The following is a 19835-nucleotide window of genomic DNA, read 5'->3' as shown; positions in this document are numbered from 1 at the left end:
TTTTTTTCCATAACACTTCTAATAGTTAGAGGTTGGGTATTGTAAAACTTCTCCATAGTATTAAAAATTATATCAAGTATCAAGTAATTTCCTGGGTATCAGTGCTGAGTTTGAGATACCATGTCACCCCTAAAAGATTTGACAAAATCCACAGGTCTCCCCACTCCCCCAGTCATGGGTTTACTTTCTATCCCTTGCACCAACCTCCATATACTTGTGAAAAGAGATTTCAGTGTAGCAGCCACCACCCTCTGAATTCTCTTCCATCTGAGCACCACAATACTCCATCACTGGACTCATCTAAAAAGCTCCTCAAAACTCAACTATTCAACAATACCTTCAACCTCTAGATTTTTTTCATTTGTTTGTTGTGTTAATAAAAATGTTACTGTTATCTATCCAGTGATCCATCTGTATGTAGGAGAGAAAAAAACATTATTATTATTATTATCTGTGCACCCATGCAGTTTTTGGATACAGCTTGCTGACATTTGCTGATAACCTGGTGCTCAACCTTCTCATCCAAAAACAAGAATGTTTGGCTCCAAAAATCCAGTGTACTGTCTTTCCCTCTTCACACTGCACAGAAGAGGAACCGGCAGCAAGGTTCAACACTTTTCTTCCATCAAGACTCTGAAGACCATTACTCTTTGTCCACAGGTTTAATGATGTAGAAAGTGTGAAACTGAAACAAACATAACACAATTACAATTACAAAGTATATTCTTTAAATCTTACATATCAGTGTGGCGATCAGGGAAATATTTTACTGATGTTTAGGCATATTGGCACCCAATTAGCCTTTATTACAGGTGCAGTTATAACCACTTTAAACTGTTGAGTTGAATTTATAATCGTAAATGCTTTTGAATGCTTTTCATAAGCTTAAATGTTTATATGCTGGTTTGTATGGGGGAGGCCCCAGACTTCAGTGTGAAAGACTAGGTTGCAGGTTGACAGGAAACGCAGGTTTTTGAGCATGCTTGTGAAAGTGAAATTAACCAGGGAGCATTTAAGGTCGAGACACACACACACAGTAGATAGACTCATTTATAGGTGAAAGTTTAATCATATTTTGCTTGTGACTGCATTTTGTGCCTGCAAAAGAACAGTTTGTTGCAGAATGTGGGCCTGATGTTCCAGACGATAAGCGGGCGTCCGGCAGCGACAGGAAGCACCTGCCGTGAAGACAATGTTCTTTTTTAACTGTGTCACAAGTTGTCAACAGAACATTTGTGGTTTTAACTTATGCATGTATTGTATCGGATGATGTATGAGGGGGCGTCGGTAAATATACCCTGATGTTATAAAATCATTCCTGTGTAGTTATTGGGCGGAGATCTACAGCTGATGTTGTGCAGTGTACATCTCCCCACGCGTGTTCATTAAAAATCATCGTTTGACTCCACCCGGCCAGATCAGTGTTGTTATTTGGATTTCCTCCTGTATCCCTCCTTAATATTTGAACCCTAACACCTACATACTACAATAATCTAAATCAACATAGTGTAGCCGGATGGGCTACTCGCCTTTCATTTCTCTCTCGCTCGCTCTCTCCTGCGCTCGCTCTCTCCTGCGCTCGCTCTCGCTGCGCAACTATGTTAATTAGGAACCCACCTGTATATTGATTACAGGGTGGTGTTTACCTGTATAAAGGGAAGCCGGGTTTTTTTGTTGGATCATTCCTCCCGAGCTTCTGGTGCGACACAGCAGTAAATGCTGGCCTATCGGTTAATTTTACGATCGGATCGTGTGACTGCTACAGGTAGGCCTCCTTCTGACCTCTGATTTTTCTCAAAGTCGGTAACTAGTGGACTGGTGCCAGCTGAACTACCTCCAGATCAATGCCAGTAAAACCAAGGAGCTGGTGGTAGACTTCCGCAGGCACAAGCATCCTCCACTGCAACCACTGAACATCCAAGGTATGGACATCAAGGCTGTGGACAGCTACAGGTACCTTGGTGTTCATCTGAACAACAAACTGGACTGGACTCATAACTCAGACGCCCTCTACAGGAAAGGGCAGAGCAGGCTGTACCTGCTGCGGAGACTCAGGTCGTTTGGAGTGGAGGGCCCACTCCTGAAGACCTTCTATGACTCTGTGGTGGCCTCAGCCATTTTTTATGGTGTGGTCTGCTGGGGAGGCAGCATCTCTGCCGGGGACAGGAAGAGACTGAACAGGCTGATCCGAAGGGCCAGCTCTGTTCTGGGAGGCCCTCTGGATCCAGTGGAGGTGGTGAGTGACAGGAGAATGGTGGCTAAGCTGTCATCCCTGATGGACAACATCTCCCACCCCATGCATGAGACTGTGAAGGCACTGAGCAGCTCCTTCAGTGGGAGACTGCGGCACCCACGGTGTGGGACGGAGAGATTTCGCAGGTCTTTCCTCCCCACTGCTGTCAGACTCTACAATAAAGACTTTTGCAGCTGATCAAACACACAAACCCACACATGTGCAATAAGACTGCTATATGTGCAATTCTTCTTCTGACGAAGTTGTGTTTTTGTATTTTCCTACTCAGTTGTATATAGTATTTGTATTTCTATTTTATTCTATTGTATATATTATTCTATTCTATTTTATTCTATTGTACATAGTATTTTATTTTATTTTATTTTATTGCATTCCAGTGTTTTCTAATTTCTGCTACATAACTTTGCACTTTTGCTGTAACAAAACAAATTTCCCACCTGTGGGACTAATAAAGGCCATCTTATCTTATCTTATCTTAGTAGTCATATTTTTGCGGCCCGCTACAGCGCGGCTGTTTCCTTTTTTTACTGTAGCCGTGGTGGAGAGACGCGTGAGTTGCGTCCACCGTGCAGTACAGTGCCTCCAGTCTTGGGGTAAGCCGCTTATATTATAGCTGCTAGTATTTTTAAAGTAGAGAAGATTAAGGTTATCTTTGCCTTTTTTTTTGTTTGTAGGATTTGATTGCTGCCGCACCCTCTCAGGGATCAACTGCCTGATTTTAAGCGAAGAGTTGAGACGCCTGCCTAGCTGCTGTCTTGTCTTGCCTTGTTTTATCTTGTGTTCCGATCTGTTGGTTGTCCAGTTTTGTTCCTGCTGCTTACCTCGCCCCTGGGGGCTTTGGGTCTCACGCTAAGCCCCTTTTGGACTATCGTTTCACTCCAGCTTTCGCGGCGGGTCGGGGCGATCCTCAGCTGCATATTGGGCTGGTGTTACAAAACTGGTACTGCCTCTCCCTTTTCTCCCAGTTGTGGAGAGCTGTGCGAGACTGAGTGGGGCTACGGACAATCGGAACCAGCACCAGCTGTGGGCTGGCTCGCAGAGTACAAGTACTTCTAATCGGTGCTCTGTGGTGTGTATGTGGGTGTGTTTTATTGCAGATCTCCGTTTTTCTTTTAATTTCTTTTTTTAGTATATAGAGAGCCTGTTTTATGTCCCCTGTTTTTATCCATTTAATGTGTATGTCTTGTGCTTTTATTTCAGCGAACTGAGGATCTACCAGCGGCCGTGGGACCTTAGGTGGCGGGTCGTTTTCCACACTTCTTTTGTTGTACAGCACCAGGTGAATAGACTATAGTAGGTTTTTTTGTGTGGTTTTCTTTTGGTCCACCGCTGCTGGTAAGTCCCAGTTGTGTGTTTATTTTTATTGTAATTTGGGACACCGTTTTAGACATTCAGTGCACTCTCAGTGTTTTGTTTTTATTTTACATTAATAAATAAAATTGTGTTAATATTTGAGTCGGCCTCAGTGTGCATCCCTGAACCTGTGCAAATGTTGTTGTTTTAATTACATTTCATTTTTAAAGTTCATTTTTCCTGGGGGCTAGAATTCCCCCTCAGGTGGCGTTGTCATTTTATTATTTCTTTTATAACCCCGCCGACCACTTGGTCACAATAGCGTAGCACTTTAACTGCAAGAATAAGCATAGCCGCACTCTAAACATGTGGCTTCAACAACGTATCAAAGTTACACATTAAACTTCCGTCATGTCACAAAATACAACCACAGAACTACAGATAAATATCAAATAAACAATACACATACAGACGATGCTCCAAAAGACGAAGGATTGAGGGCAGATGAATGTGGATTCATGGCAGTCTCCTTGGCCATGTGCAAACGTCACTAAACCTTACTACTTCCTGCTTCCTGTGATGTCACCAGGTATCAGAACTATTAAAGGGACAGCTGCACTAACACTATCAGCACACTCCCCGCCCGGCATGATAGAATGCCACTACTAACATACAATACAGAACAGTTATACATGGTTATATATGTATATACATATAGAGTAACAGTTCAGTCTTTATTTGGATGTAACAAAAGAATGAGCTCTGACACAGGTCTCAAAAATACTTTTGTCCCGTCTTGCCTGGTTGCCTTCACCTTCGCTGTGCGGACCTTATTGTCCTGGCTAGGGAAGACTTGGGTGATTACTCCAAGAGGCCATTCATTTCTCTTGAGCTGCTGATCTCTGAGAAGTACAATGCTCCCAGGCTCCAGATTGGGTTGACTGTCCTGCCACTTTCTTCTTGGCTGCAGTGAAGAAAGATACTGTCGTCTCCATTTGCTCCAGAAAGTCTGGGCCAGATGCTGCACCTGACGCCATTGTTGTTTACATATATCTTTGACATTGGAGTCTTCAGGTGGAGCTGATGGAGTACCCATCTTCTGAGTTAGGAGAGTGGCTGGGGCGAGTAGAACTGGGTCACTTGGATCAGTAGATACTGGTATGAGAGGCCTGGCATTAATAATTGCCACCACTTCTGCCATCAGCGTAGTAAGGACCTCATGTGTCAAATTTGATGTCTCAAGTTGCAGGAACATTGAATCGAGAATTCTTTTGGCTATTCCTATCATCCTCTCCCATGTGCCACCCATGTGAGACGCATGTGGAGAGTTGAAGACCCATGCACAGCCTTTTCCTGCTAGGCACTTCTCAACAGATGTGGAGTCAATATTGGATGGAATCTTTAATTCAGCTGACGCACCCCCGAAGTTTGTGCCTCTGTCCGAACGTATTTCTTTCACAGGACCTCGAATAGCTAGAAACCTCCTGAGGGCATTGATGAAGCATGAGGTGTCCAGAGATACTATGACCTCTATGTGGACTGCTCTAATGGCCATACAAGTGAATATAACTGCCCATCTCTTACTATGGGCGAGACCACCTCTTGTACGCCGTGCAACAACACTCCACGGGCCAAACACGTCCAGTCCAACGGAGGTAAATGGGGGTTCCATAGAGAGGCGATCTGATGGCAGGTCAGCCATCTTTTGTTGTTCAGGGAGGCTTTCGACATGTGACACAATGGTGGATGACAGTGCTCACCAATCTCTTCATACCTATTATCCAGTAGCCTGCTGCACGGATGGCACCCTCTGTGAAGTGGCGTCCCTGGTGCAGGGTTTGTTCATGGAAATGTCTGACCAGCAATGTTGCAATACAACACGTTCTCACTCCCAGTTCGTCAAATGTGTGACGCATGGTCAGGCTCCCTCTGCTTCACTTATCGACGCGCAGGGTACCCCCCTCGCGTCGAGAATTGACGTGCAGGGTCCTCCTATTGAATACTATAGCGCTCCCTAAACGTTGTTTATTGACGACAAGAGATTGCCGCGGAAGAGCTTGTTGTCCGTATATTTATATTTATGTATTTCCGAAATCACATTGTAGTGACGTGTACTGAACACAATATATTATATAATGTAAACAACTACCTGAGAAACATCAGATACAGCAGATAAATTAATTATAGGCCATTACTTTTGTATCGTTTATTGCATTTATGGAGGGAGAGGTGTATGCTGGGTAATGGCACAGCTAGCGACCGGGTGACCCGCTTCGGATGTTCAGTCGATCAGGCGTTATTAGCAGAAATCAGTCCCATAGATATGGGCCATCTCCACCTGCTAGATTGTTCAGAAGGTTGTTATCATCCATCCAGATGGAGGATCACTAACAGGAGCGTGGGAAGACTCCAGAATCCACTCTGGCTGGAATCCGGTGGATACAGCAGTGTTTACAGGTAAGGCCATTTAAACGGACGGCATTTATAGAATGACTATTAAAAGTCAGCGAGTGTCAATAATGTTAATGTGGTTATGTTAGTAATACAGCGAGTGCTAATATAACAGCTTTAAGATGCATTTGTAGATATTATTACGTGTTTTACCGTCTTTATGGTGCTAGCTTAAAGTTACAGTATAAACGTTAGCTTATATTGTAGTAAAGCTGTTACTGTTTAAACGATGTTGGGACAGAAATATTAGCTTCTGTCATGACTGATGAAGTTACTAGTTAATAAAGTTTCCAGTAAAGTGATTAATCGCAGCCACAGGTTGACAGTAAATATCTCGATTAGCTTCAATGCATCTGTAATAAATATGTGCAAGTTTCAGTGCTTCGTTTAAACTGTATGATACTTATACTGACCCAGGGTCAGTGTAAAATACAATCCTAGCTGTGTGAACAAAGCCTGGCTCCTTTAATCCTGCATGACAAACCTCAGGATGCAGGTTATTATTACTCTTTCCTGCTGGCACACCTGTCACACCTGAGAGTCAGCTAGAAACTTACAGTGACATGGACATCATGCAAAGACTGCCAGACTCTGTAATACTGTAAATGATCAGTGACTCAGGTTAACACTAAACTTTAAACAGTCCCTCTGTGTCTCTGTGTGTGCTGAACATCTAGGATTGAGTCAGGCTGCATTGACTGTGGTACTTTTCTGTGTTAAAAGCAAGTTGAAGACGGCTCAGAAACATTTGAAGATTAAAATTTAGCATTATGGCTGCTGGTGGTGTGTAAAGCTTCTACTCAGCTGTATTTTTGTTACTAATTTATGTTTGTTGTTGTTTAACACAGATTTCAGAAGAGCAAAGATGAGCACTGTTGCTTAATCCTTAATAGTTTAAGTGGATTGGAAATAAAAAAATTCCAGATTTTTCTTCCACAGAAGTTTCATTTGTCAGTGTGAAGAGGGAGCTGCAGTGAGGACACAGCCTGGTCACTGAGGTCAGAGGTCAGAATAGGGGTTATAAAAAAAATCGAAATGTATTTATAAAGAAACCTTTAAATAATATTTTAATTAATAGTCATAATTATGATTATTATTAGAAATATCAAACATTTAAGTGGATTTTCTGTTACACGTATTGTCTTAGCCCTGCGATAACTGGCAGCCTGTCTTTGTCCTGTATCAGCTGGGATAGGCTTCATCCTCCCGCGACCTTGAATTGGATACATGAATTGTATTGAATTGTAATCCAATTATGTAATCTGATCATTTACAAACTCAAGGTATCTAATCAAAATGTAAGTAATAATGATAAAAATGGGAAAGCAGAAATAAGTGTGACATGAATGTAAATGTGTTAGCTGACATAGAGGACAGCTACATGTAGTCTGAAAAACCTTTGTTGTCAAGTTTGCAGGTCCATCAGCACGAGACATTCTTACATAGAAGAGACTGTTAAAGTCTCTAACTCAGTGAAGCATTATTGGTCCAGTCTGTTTGGATAAATATAGTAAGTTGATGTTTGTCCATTTATTGACACACTTTCTTAAGTGCTTATCCAGTTCAGGATCACAGTGGAGCTGCAGCTGAATGTGTTCAGTAAAGAAACCTTACAAAAGTTAACAATATACCTGCATCTCTGTACGTTGTTGTCCACAGGATGAGAAAATCAAACTGGAAGACTGTGGAACATGTTAATAAATGTTTGTGTGTTTATGCCTGTGTCTTTCACAGGAGGCGCTGAAAGGTTTCCCTAATAGTTCCTGGTGAATCAAAGCAGAACCATAAAGGTTGCTGGACTGCATGATGGCCTTAACCCTGAGAAGTCATCCTGTTAAAGGAGGAACCAGTTAGAAGCTGTTTTCAAAGTAGCTGAGCAGATTTCATCTCAAGTAAGCGATTAACTGTTTGTTTGTTTGTTCTGCCACTTAAAGAGCATTTAAGGACGTCTTTTGAGTGTCCAGTTGAATTAATTCTACTGGCTCTCATGGTCATTTGTGATTATGGACATATTTTTCATGTTCATCCAGCTATTTAGTAAATTCTATCTATTTAGTAATATCTGTCAGCTATAAAATATAATATAAATATAAAATATCTAAATATCTCCTGCCCTTTATATTTTAATGATGTAAGACCAGACGTCTGTCATCGTGTTACATTAGCATTAATGGATTGGATTTATATAGGGCTGTTCAAGGCACCCAAAGCGCTTGATATGTGAGCATTCCTCACATATCAATGAGATGCTGTACAGTACAATCCTACAGACACAGCAGAGGGATAACGACGGCTATTCAACATCGTTACACGACACATTCGAGCTGCATGATGCAGACAAAGTGACTAAATCATCTTTTTGTGGTTTATTGTCTTCAAACCAGCAGACAAAGCCGATGGCAGAAGATGTTTGGAGAAGAACTTCAGGCCGTATACTGAAAAGGTATTTTTTTCTTGTTATCAAAAGACATTTGGAGTGACGGCTTCTACAACTGTGCTGAAGTAAAGCCTACTGTCTAAGAAGTCACAGTGTTGATATTCAGCACAAAGAGAAAAGCTCACTAGTTTGAATTTATTTACAATCATAGTTTTTATACATTCTGACTGTAAACAGCTTTTACAGCTTTGATATTGTTTGACACTCGATATCAGGTGATGGTATTTAATTTAAAGGTTTCTTTGTCCCAATGAGCCATTTACACTGACCAGTTCAGTTTAACTGTAACACATTCATTATTTAGATCCAACATTTCTAAGAGAAATAACTGAATGTAAAAAATGGCAGCACTCAGACCAGGTTTAATTGATAGAGATGTCTGCATGCATTATGAAATTTATGTATCCCAGATAATTGTTATTCATCTAGTCCTGGCAGACCCACCCCTTCCTCCCAAGTAAACTGCAACCCAAAAGAACTAGTGGGGCTATTTACACACTCACAACCAGTGTGGGGTAAAAAAGAGCCATCAAAAACCTGTCAGCCTGCACAGCTACAGATGTGCTAAAAGCTATAACAGTTAGAAGCTCTGCTTATGGAGAAACCCTTGGAGAAACTTTCTAAGCCTAACAGGGGACAGGTACTCCTGCCCAAATAACATGATATAACCCCACATACAGCCCAGCCATAAAATGAACCAAGTCATTTAGTTAAAGACAGCATGGGAGCAAATGCCAGCCTGCACCAACCTGACATTTCTTCCTCCTGAATTAAATGGATGGATGGATGAAAGTTAAATGACTACAAACCTAAAGCCGCTAGTTCCCACACTGGAGTTCCCTGACACTGTGTTTTAACTATATTTAGCTTGTATGTGAGACACTGCATTGAACGATTGTTTCTGTCTTAATGGTTTCAGCTCAGATGTTCTGCTTTTTCCTTTCTGTAGATCAAAGCAGCTCGTGCTCTGTCTGCTTCCATTCTGATGGCAAGAAGAAGAAGAAGGAGAAGAATGCTTCAGCGAAGTGGCGTTCATGGTCTCAGTGGACAGTCATGGTCACACACTGCATGTGGTTTTAAAAGCAACATTGTTCACCACAACAATGGAGATGTGTAATATTAGTGCAGCTACGTTTTGTTCTTGAACATCAGTTCTGTTTTCTACTTTGACCACTTAGACCAAAAAAGTGTTGTTTTCAGATTCTTTCTTTTTAAATCTATAAAGCACCTGTTCATTTTTTATTACAATTAGTTTCACATAAATGTTAGTGTTTCCTTTATGATCTTTTAATGCTTACACTACACTGTACACGTCTACATTAGAGACATTTCTGTTACCTATGTATGAGACTGGGCTGCTTGACTACGATTTGGAAATGGATGCAAAATCACACGGATCGTGCTATTGTTTGTTTTTTAATATGATGGACTGAACACAGGAGGTATCTGACTAAGCAAAGATTAATCTGAGCCCATTTCTACCTGTCTCTGCTGTTTCAACTGTAACTGTCAGGATATATATTTATTCCAGCTCTCATAGGGCAAAGGAATGACTCAGACTTGTCAAATGTTCTTTGATTTGATACACAATATGAAGTTCACAATTTTCTTACAAATAAAACTATAATGACAAACATGAACAGCTGTGCTTATTTCTGAGACATGAGTTTTTTGAACGTGTTCATATTTAACAGTGTGCATTTGTATGCTGAAACTGTAATGGTGAACCTGAGGTGATGGTCAACAGAAGGCAAATATATATAAATATAAAACAATATTGAAGTAATGTCTTTACCCTCTGCAGCGTGTGGACGCTGTGCACGCAATCACCTTATTCACTGTAGTAAACATGCACCGCTGGCTCACGTGACTGACTGTCTCCATGGTTACATCGTATATTATTAGCTATGTAAACAGCTTCCAAAGATACCGCCATAGCTCTCTGCAACACTTTCACGCTTTGCAAATCATTTCACGTTTTTGATAGTTATGAAGACAGAATATGTTTTTAAAGACATGCTAGGCGGTTGCTATGGTGGTTGCTGTGGACTAGGGTGGACCGCACGTCCGATTCCTGTTATTAGCTGTCCGCCGTAGGAAGGCTGCGTTCCATTTAGAAGTAGCGACAGTCTGCCGTAACTCGAACTCAAACCCCGTTTTGTTCTTTAATTAAAGGGCTTTTATAGCCGTTCATGACACGCACGCACACACACATAAAACACTTTGCCTCACCATGAGAATGCAACTTTACTAAAACCTTTAAAGTATCTGATATAGGATAGAAAAATGAAGCAACCAGAGATTTAATGGTGAAGACTCTGGGTTCTGTAGTTCACGTTTTACAGTCCTGAATGACTCTCTGCACATCCATATAATTTATTGAAGAGGAGTTTAGAATGCACTTTAGATTTAGACTGTTGCTGTTTAATTTTTTACATTGTTACTGTGTTATGTCATGAATAAGGTTCACCTGCTGGGGGTTTGATGGATCAGCTGGACAATACAGTCAAAGACAGACTTCATCCATCATACGCAAGAATCCTAGTTGGATTTTTGTTTTCACTCATATTTTAGAACCAAATATTGAAAACAACTGTGACAGACTGGATACCTGGTCAGGGTGTACATTACCTTTCACTCAAGCATCCCAGGACAGAGCCCTGCCCCACCATGAGCCTGGGTGGATATGTGGTTATAATATAAAATGACTGATACTGAATTTGAATATTTCATGAATTATAATACAAATTCCTAGGCGTTTGTTCCAGCAAGAGTAATATTGATTACATATGTCTGAATTGCTAACCCTAACCCTAGCTCAACAGACCACAATGCCCTGGACTGTCACTATTATTACATGCTGTGAACATAAGTAGCTTTGATCACAGTTTATGTTGTAAAAGAGAAGGAATATTTAAAAAAGATCAACATTGTGATGTTATTTCTTCCAAACTGACCAGAAACATGCTTGTCATACTCTCACAGCACAGGATCAGACTCACTGTGCATGACGGATCAGGCCAATAATGTTTGTTAGATTGTCAGTTGTTTAGTGCTTCTGTACAGTTATGGTCATCATCTCTATTTCAGTATAATTAATATGCAGAAAACACTAAAAGTTGATTGTCTTCCAATATTCTAGCATAATTAAAAAACTTTGACTTTGTTAGTACATATTGGTACAGTCCTAATGCCAGTATGATTCTTCATAACTCCTGCTTTGAAATACTGAACTTTAAAATGTACCTGATGAAAGATAATTTACAGTGGCACTCTGTCAGGATAATTCTGACTATAAGATCACTGTATTGATCTGAATCCTTCTGCAATGTGCTGTGAATGAATGCTGATGCAACTCACTGTGGGAAAGCTGTTAATAAATGAATCTGTGACACATGCAACACATTCACAGAGGAAGAGGACACAAAGGGAGGACACGCAGGCTGTGTTAAAGTCAGAAATCCAAATCTTTAGTCAAAAACAGGCGGCGGTTACAAACAGGAATACAAGCAGTCCATTAAACAGTCTACAGGGTCAAACATTCAGAGAATTCAAACAACAGTAAAAAATAACTGGACACTGAAAAACTTAAAGCGATGTGAGACGAAACAAAAGGAAGCAGCGCAGTATATTCACTGAATTATCATCAATTACAAAAGAGAAAAGCAACGATTTCTACGGTTTGTTTTCTTAATTGCAGTTAAGAGTGTGGCTGGTAAAGATGGAAACATACAGAATGTAAACTGTGTGAGTTTGTTGAACTTTGTTAGTAACAAATGAGGTAAAAAAAACAAAACAGACAAAACACAGAAAGAGGCTCTCAGTATTCATTAATAATTAGAAAGCATCTAAACATTCTGGTCATGGATTTTTACAGTCTTAGTTCCGCTCGCTGTCATTATTATAATCATCATGATCAATGGTGAGGTCCTGAGGTGGGCAGGGCTGTCTCTGGTGATGTCACCATGAAGGAACAGCATCTGGCACGTGTTGCTGAAACATCCCAGTACACTGGTGTAGTTTCCTCTCCAGCTGGTTTGACACTTCAACATTAAGGGGAAGAAGAAGAAACAGTGTTAGGTCAGGTGACCACATGGTTTCTAAAATAACTGACAGGAAGTAACCAGGCCGTTAGAAATGGATGGCATGTGTTTAGAGTTACTGTAGTTGGGTAACTCTGCTTACCAAAAGCAAAGCTGCTGAATGTTGCAGGAACATGCTCATGTGTGGTGGTCATTCAGTGCTGCTCCGGCAGGTTAGACAGTCCAAGATTGATATGCTTCCCATCTGAGAGTTTGAAAACACACATGCAAAGATTTATTTTGTGTTACAGTCAAAGTTGGATGTTCGTCTTTGTCCTTTAAAAATGTTTGTGTATTTGAAAGCACTAACATTTTATGATGACTCGGATCGTCTCTCTCTAAGAGTATCTTCTTTAAAGGGGAGACAAGTATCCACTGATCCACGTCACTTTACCTGGATGATGACTCCTCTCTCCCTCACTCAGAAACACTCCTAATATAACCAAGCAAATAAATAATATTGAAGGTTTACTTACATCATTACAAAAACATCAAAAACATCTCCCTTTGATTCCATTTCTCCATTCCTGCTAAACGTCAGGCAACAAATATCCCAGTAAATCACAGTAAAATGTAAAGCACATATTTTCTCTGCTTTGTCTAACCTCTGCAGAGCCTCTGTCAAGAAAAACATATCCGTAAGCATAAAACAAATATACATTTCATAACACTGCACTGGACAAACCTCGGTCAGTTGATTTCCTCTGTGCAGTGCAGACGAGCATCAGTCAGCAGGTCAAGGTGGTGAGAAGGACTCGTGCCCTTTGTGACTCTGCTAGTTCTTCTGAGGAAACACCACCGTCTCTCCACACCGTCACCATCTGTGAGCACAAATGGCCACTCTGCTCTGCCAGCATGTAGGAAATCAGATATCACACACACAAGGGTGAAGAAACATTAGAGCTCAACTTTGGATACTTTAGATCTAAATAGATCAAAGTAGCTCTTAGTTTCAGCAATCAGTGAACAGACAGACAATGATACCAAACTGATTCTGTATGAATACAATATAGTATTGTCAATACAGGTGTGAAATTAATGTATTAAAAGTAATATACATATATATTTGATAAATTAGTTTGCTAAATTAGAATATATTTTTCTTTTTCTTTCATTTAACAATTGCATCTGAATGAATTAAATATTGAACCAAAATATATTGTCAGATTCTTCATTCTCAAATACAAATTTCACAAAGTAAATTTTTGATTAACATAAAAAATATGAATTACAAAAAATAATTGTATATTATTAAAATATTATGCAACCATGACCAAAGTCAGAATCATCATTACAGTATTGTGGACTTAATGCTTGATAAACTTCAGGGGAGATCATGATGACAGAAAACTGTAAACAACACTCTAAAGTGTCAAGCTGCTTTTCTTGTTTCTGTGACCTCAGCACGCTGACAGACCTGAAGTTGCTACAGATTTTAAAAAATGATAATTATAGGGAAGAAACTTCTCTTTTTCATCCATTTAATCAAACATTTGATGCCTCAGCTGTCTCAGTCCTAAAGCATTCTGCAACTACAGCTAACCTGAGGAGGCTTGGATTTGGCTGCAGGTGCCCCTGTACATCCTTCTCAGCAGCACACATGTGAGTACCATTTAATCACACTTCTTCCTGAGCTTTGCTTCATCACAAGACTAAAGGTGGCATCCCATGTCACAGTCTTATCATCATCCAATTGGAGAAGAAACATTTACGTGCCTCCTGGTTTTGTTTTCTGATCCTGCAAAAAGACTGAGGACAACAAAGCCCAGAGAACACGAGACACACAATATCCAACATTCAGACTCAACAGCCTCCATAAATGAAGAGCACCAGGTTGGTCCAGTTATACTAGATATAAGCATACTTCACATTACTGTGTATCAATAATAAGCAAGAGACAAACTTTGAAGATGCAGAGCATGAGGTCCCATCATCAGACTGCAAACAAACATCCACCAGGCTTCTTTGTTGGCAGAGGTGAAGATTCTCCCATCAGGGATCAGTAGCATGTATTAACCTGTGATATAAGCAGCAGTCACTGAAATATTACTGTTTCAGATATGAAATCTGCCACATAAAAGCCAGGGTGGGAGGGATCTCTACAAACTGACTTACCTCTGCAAGTGTGAGGCTGTTCCTCCAGCCTCAACAAAAATCTGACTCTCCCATCACAAACAAAAAACTCCAGCAGGGAGATAGAAAACGCTGCCTGGGTCTTGCTGGATGTTGCTGGTCAGAGTCCACACATTAGCAGAGTGCTTCTTGGTCCCACTGACCCATGTGGACAGTGACTGTGGAGAACTGTTCTGGCAAACGGAAAAGAGAATTAAAATGACAAAAAGCCAAACAGGATTTCCACAAAGACTCTCTTGGAATCAGCAATCAGAAAATCATTGGTTCATATTACAATTAAATATGACCAGGCTCCTTAAATGTAAGCAGTTAAGCACATTTCTCCAGGCTGTCAGGTAAACATAGAATTAATCTCAGGTAACATGACTCATAGTAGAGATTCAGTAGGAAAGATTGCTAGCTCTAATATTATTACCACACAATCCAAGGACACACCAACAGCTCAGATTTCTAGAAGTATTTAAACAAATGTCAGTCTATCCATTCATTTTCTTCTGAATATTCAATTCAGGTTCACAGTGGGAGGGTGTGTGTGTGTGTGTGTGTCGGGGGGGGGGGGGGGGGGGTGTTGTGGAATTTTGTAAATAAAATCTGCTGTGATCAAGCTATTTATTACTGCACGCAGGAGAGCCAACACACATCAAACATCTAAGTTCACAGTCATGTCAGCTCTGCCACAGAAGTGGTGCTCCCACTCCTCTTTGCATTCCAAGAAAGAGGGAGGAAGTTACAAACTGATCATACCACACTTCACACGCCTCGCTATGAAACCTAACGGATCAATGGTTATGCTGTTTTGTGCCCTTGGCCTTATCAGCACCTGTAAAGGGAGTTGTTTTCTCAAACTGCTGATGCTGAAGTAAGTTCATCTAGTTTTAGAAACTTTCACTGAACAGTCTATAAGAGTGTCACAACTAAGCATATGCATAAGCACTTAAATACCTTAAATGAGAATAATAGAAACTTTCTATTAGAGCCTGTCCCAGTAGTCATAGGTAGAGCACACCTGGACAGGTACCAGTCTGTCAGAGGACTAACACAGAGACAGACATCAGAGTAACAAATCGATTTAAAATTAATGTAAGCTTGCTGCAGCTGTATGTATGAACGTGTTTCTGTGCTCACAGTCCACCTCTCAGGAACCTGCAGTTCATTTTAAGTCTACTTTAAACAGACCTCACAAAAGGCTGATGTGGCTGGATCAGTAGTCTGATTTAAGTACGATACCTTTGGCCAGGGATTAATCTGGTACATCTCTTCACTGTAATCTTACGTATTTTCCCCACACCTGAATTAAAAAATACTGATAATTACATATAACACATTCAGTTGATGCAGCCTGACTCAATCTGATTCTAGATGTTCAGCACACACAGAGACACAGAGGGACTGTTTAAAGTTTAGTGTTAACCTGAGTCACTGATCATTTACAGTATTACAGAGTCTGGCAGTCTTTGCATGATGTCCACGTCACTGTAAGTTTCTAGCTGACTCTCAGGTGTGACAGGTGTGCCAGCAGGAAAGAGTAATAATAACCTGCATCCTGAGGTTTGTCATGCAGGATTAAAGGAGCCAGGCTTTGTTCACACAGCTAGGATTGTATTTTACACTGACCCTGGGTCAGTATAAGTATCATACAGTTTAAACGAAGCACTGAAACTTGCACATATTTATAACAGATGCATTGAAGCTAATCGAGATATTTACTGTCAACCTGTGGCTGCGATTAATCACTTTACTGGAAACTTTATTAACTAGTAACTTCATCAGTCATGACAGAAGCTAATATTTCTGTCCCAACATCGTTTAAACAGTAACAGCTTTACTACAATATAAGCTAACGTTTATACTGTAACTTTAAGCTAGCACCATAAAGACGGTAAAACACGTAATAATATCTACAAATGCATCTTAAAGCTGTTATATTAGCACTCGCTGTATTACTAACATAACCACATTAACATTATTGACACTCGCTGACTTTTAATAGTCATTCTATAAATGCTGTCCGTTTAAATGGCCTTACCTGTAAACACTGCTGTATCCACCGGATTCCAGCCAGAGTGGATTCTGGAGTCTTCCCACGCTCCTGTTAGTGATCCTCCATCTGGATGGATGATAACAACCTTCTGAACAATCTAGCAGGTGGAGATCCCACATCTATGGGACTGATTTCTGCTAATAACGCCTGATCGACTGAACATCCGAAGCGGGTCACCCGGTCGCTAGCTGTGCCATTACCCAGCATACACCTCTCCCTCCATAAATGCAATAAACGATACAAAAGTAATGGCCTATAATTAATTTATCTGCTGTATCTGATGTTTCTCAGGTAGTTGTTTACATTATATAATATATTGTGTTCAGTACACGTCACTACAATGTGATTTCGGAAATACAGTATATAAATATACGGACAACAAGCTCTTCCGCGGCAATCTCTTGTCGTCAATAAACAACGTTTAGGGAGCGCTATAGTATTCAATAGGAGGACCCTGCACGTCAATTCTCGACGCGAGGGGGGTACCCTGCGCGTCGATAAGTGAAGCAGAGGGAGCCTGACCATGCGTCACACATTTGACGAGTTGGGAGTGAGAACGTGTTGTGCAATATGGTGCTTACAAGGAATGATCTTAGGGTTCTTTTCTTCATGAGGAACCTCTCCATGTCTTATCTGACCACCAACTCTGAGGACATTGTGTGCGTCAGTGAAGGGGTCCAGGGTCCTAAGAGGACTCCCTTTAGGGATCACCTTATTCTTTTTGAGACAGGCCAACTCTTCAGCATATGCCTCTTCCTGCACAGTTTGAATAATGACGTGCTCTGATAAACTGAGTTGATCAGGTGTACCTGCTTTCTGACAGAAATGCCACCCCTTGCATTGCATGGTCCCTTTGACCTTACGTGTGTGAAAGCTGTTCACAATGTGAAGGAGATTAGCAATGGTTTCAAAGCTTGCCAGGAAGAAAATTTGGAGAAACGGTGGGACCCAAGTAGTGTGAGAGAAGCCTGTGTTTGCAAAGTAGAGATTTGCGGGCGGATCTCAGTGTCCATGTTTGCATCCACAAGCTCAAAGGAGTCTGGTTCTAGAGAATCTTGCATAGGCTCAGTCAGAAAAGGAGGTCCAGTGAGCCAAGAGGTATCTGAGAGAAAGGCAGCCGGTACAGACCTTGTCGCACAGTCTGCTGGATTTTCCCCTGTAGACACATACTTCCACTGCTTAGGATAAGAGGACCTTCTGATGCGCATAATACAATTGCTGACATACACATAAAAGCGTCTTGTCTCATTATTTATGTATCCGAGCACTACTTTGCTATCAGTGCAGAAGGTGATAGCATCGATGCGCATGTCAAGCTCTGATGATATGAAATCTGCTAACTCCACGGCCAGTACAGCTGCACAAAGCTCAAGTCTGGGGATTGTGTGTTCAGGTCTAGGTGCCAGCTTCGCCTTACCCATAACAAAGCCAGTATGAGTATTCCCTGCTTCGTCCACCACCCTGAGATAGGCAACTGCTGCAATAGCCATTGTTGACGCATCAGAAAAGACAAACAGTTCTCTCGTCTTTGTTGTTGAAAGAAAAGCTTTGGTATAGGGTCTTGGAATCTTCACGCCACTTAGGTCTTTCAGTGAATCCCGCCAAGACTTCCATTGTTCCTGCATCCCTTCAGGGAGCTGAGAATCCCAGTCACATCTTTGTTGTGTGAGCTCTCTTAGAATGTGCTTCCCTTGAATGGTCACGGGAGCCACAAATCCCAGGGGGTCATACACGCTATTTACCACTGATAGGATGCCTCGGCGTGTGAAAGGCTTCTCTTCTTTGTTGACTTTAAAAACAAACATGTCAGACTCCAAGTTCCAATTTAGTCCCAAGCTGCGCTGTACAGGTAGAATATCTGAGCTCAGATCAAAATCCTTCAAGTCATTTGCGCGATCTTCAGGTGGGAAAGCCTCCATGACCTCTTTGCTGTTAGAGGTGATTTTGTGGAGCCCCAGGGTGGAGTTTGACAGAACATCCTGAGTTTTCTTCAACAGACAGACAGCACTTTTTACACTTGAAAAAGATTTAAGTGCATCATCAACATAAAAGTCACGGCAAACGAATTGTTTCACCTCGGGGTCATGATGTGGTTCTCCATCCATCGCAGACTGCCTGAGGCAGTAAATGGCAACTGCTGGACTAGGGCTATTACTGAACACATGTACAGTCATGCGGTACTCAATGACATCATGTGTAGGACTGTTGTCTCTGAACAAGAAGAACCGTAGGAAGTTACGATCTTCTTCTCTCACAAGAAAGGAATGAAACATCTGCTTGATGTCTGCAGTTACTGCAATGGCATCCTTGCGAAACCTCATCAGAACTCCCAGGAGTAGGTTGTTGAGGTCAGGTCCTTTCAAGAGAACATCATTCAGAGACACTCCCTCATGCTGTGCACTTGAGTCAAAAACAACATGGATGTTGCCAGGCTTCTTTGGGTGGTACACTCCAAAAATGGGTAAATACCATCGTTCCTGGTTTGGAGTGAGAGGAGGAGCAACTTCAGCATGACCATTTTCGTATATTTTCCCCATGAATGAGAAGAAATGTTGGGACATCTCAGGTTTCTTTGCTAAGTTGCATTTGAAGGAGCTGAAGCAGTTAAGAGCTTGCTGTCTGTTATCAGGGAGGTGTTGTCTTGGCTGCCTAAATGGCAAAGGAGCTACCCAGCTATTACTGGCATCCTTCTTGGCCTCTCGTTTCATTATTGCCATGAAGGCAAGATCTTCAAAGGATGGTCCTCGTTTGTTATCCTCTCGGGTAAGCTGGAACACTGTGAAGCCTAGCCCAGCATCTTCTACATCATAGGCACACTTTGAATGTTTGGGACTGTATCTCTCTTTAACCTGGAGAACACTCGGACATGGTTCAAAAATAGTAGGACGAGACTGTTCAAGAGCATTGGTGAAGTACGTGTTCACACTGCATCGCTTATGAACACGTCCCAAACAGACATTGCCCACAATCACCCATCCCAAGTCAAGTTTCTCAGCATAGGGGGCATCGGGCGGGCCATTGATGTATTTGTCAGAGGTGTGGACTCGAGTCACATGACTCGGACTCGAGTCGGACTCGAGTCATTAATTTTATGACTTTAGACTTGACTTGAAAAAAAGGTTGTAAGACTTGTGACTTGACTTG

General features: G+C 41.3%; 1 protein-coding gene and 2 long non-coding RNA genes across 20 annotated transcripts in view; 2 read left to right on the top strand and 1 right to left on the bottom strand.

Annotated features, from left to right (window-relative positions):
* LOC109204193 (uncharacterized) overlaps positions 1-19835 on the bottom strand; it is a 242564-nt gene extending 222729 nt beyond the window's left edge. Inside the window, exons 1-8 of one of the 16 annotated variants that reach the window (XR_003222170.1) lie at positions 16677-16710; positions 15593-15938; positions 14633-14823; positions 14061-14534; positions 13203-13364; positions 12828-12950; positions 12621-12722; positions 11884-12478 (exon numbers count right to left, since the gene is read on the bottom strand). Coding sequence is in view for 9 of the 16 variants with exons in the window: in XM_025911460.1 (XP_025767245.1) it covers positions 17570-19408 (1839 nt within the window). In the remaining 7 variants the exon portion in view is untranslated. The other 15 variants (XR_002063752.2, XR_003222171.1, XM_025911457.1 and 12 more) reach the window with 15 other exon arrangements.
* On the top strand, positions 1013-4175 carry LOC112848198 (uncharacterized). The gene is made up of 4 exons (XR_003222174.1): positions 1013-1765; positions 2788-2847; positions 2929-3294; positions 3455-4175. It is a non-coding gene; the product is annotated as an uncharacterized LOC112848198 (long non-coding RNA).
* Positions 6592-10075, top strand: LOC109204195 (uncharacterized). 3 transcript variants are annotated; one of them, XR_003222173.1, is made up of 4 exons: positions 6592-7003; positions 7733-7890; positions 8386-8441; positions 9385-10075. It is a non-coding gene; the product is annotated as an uncharacterized LOC109204195 (long non-coding RNA). The 3 variants fall into 3 exon arrangements; XR_003222172.1 differs by having other exon boundaries at positions 8383-8441; XR_002063763.2 differs by lacking the exon at positions 8386-8441.

The sequence above is a fragment of the Oreochromis niloticus genome, linkage group LG11, assembly GCF_001858045.2.
Source record: "Oreochromis niloticus isolate F11D_XX linkage group LG11, O_niloticus_UMD_NMBU, whole genome shotgun sequence".
Classification (NCBI taxonomy): Eukaryota; Metazoa; Chordata; class Actinopteri; order Cichliformes; family Cichlidae; genus Oreochromis; species Oreochromis niloticus.
Note: the sequence above shows the minus strand (reverse complement) of the source record. Positions and strands in the feature narration are given on the sequence as shown.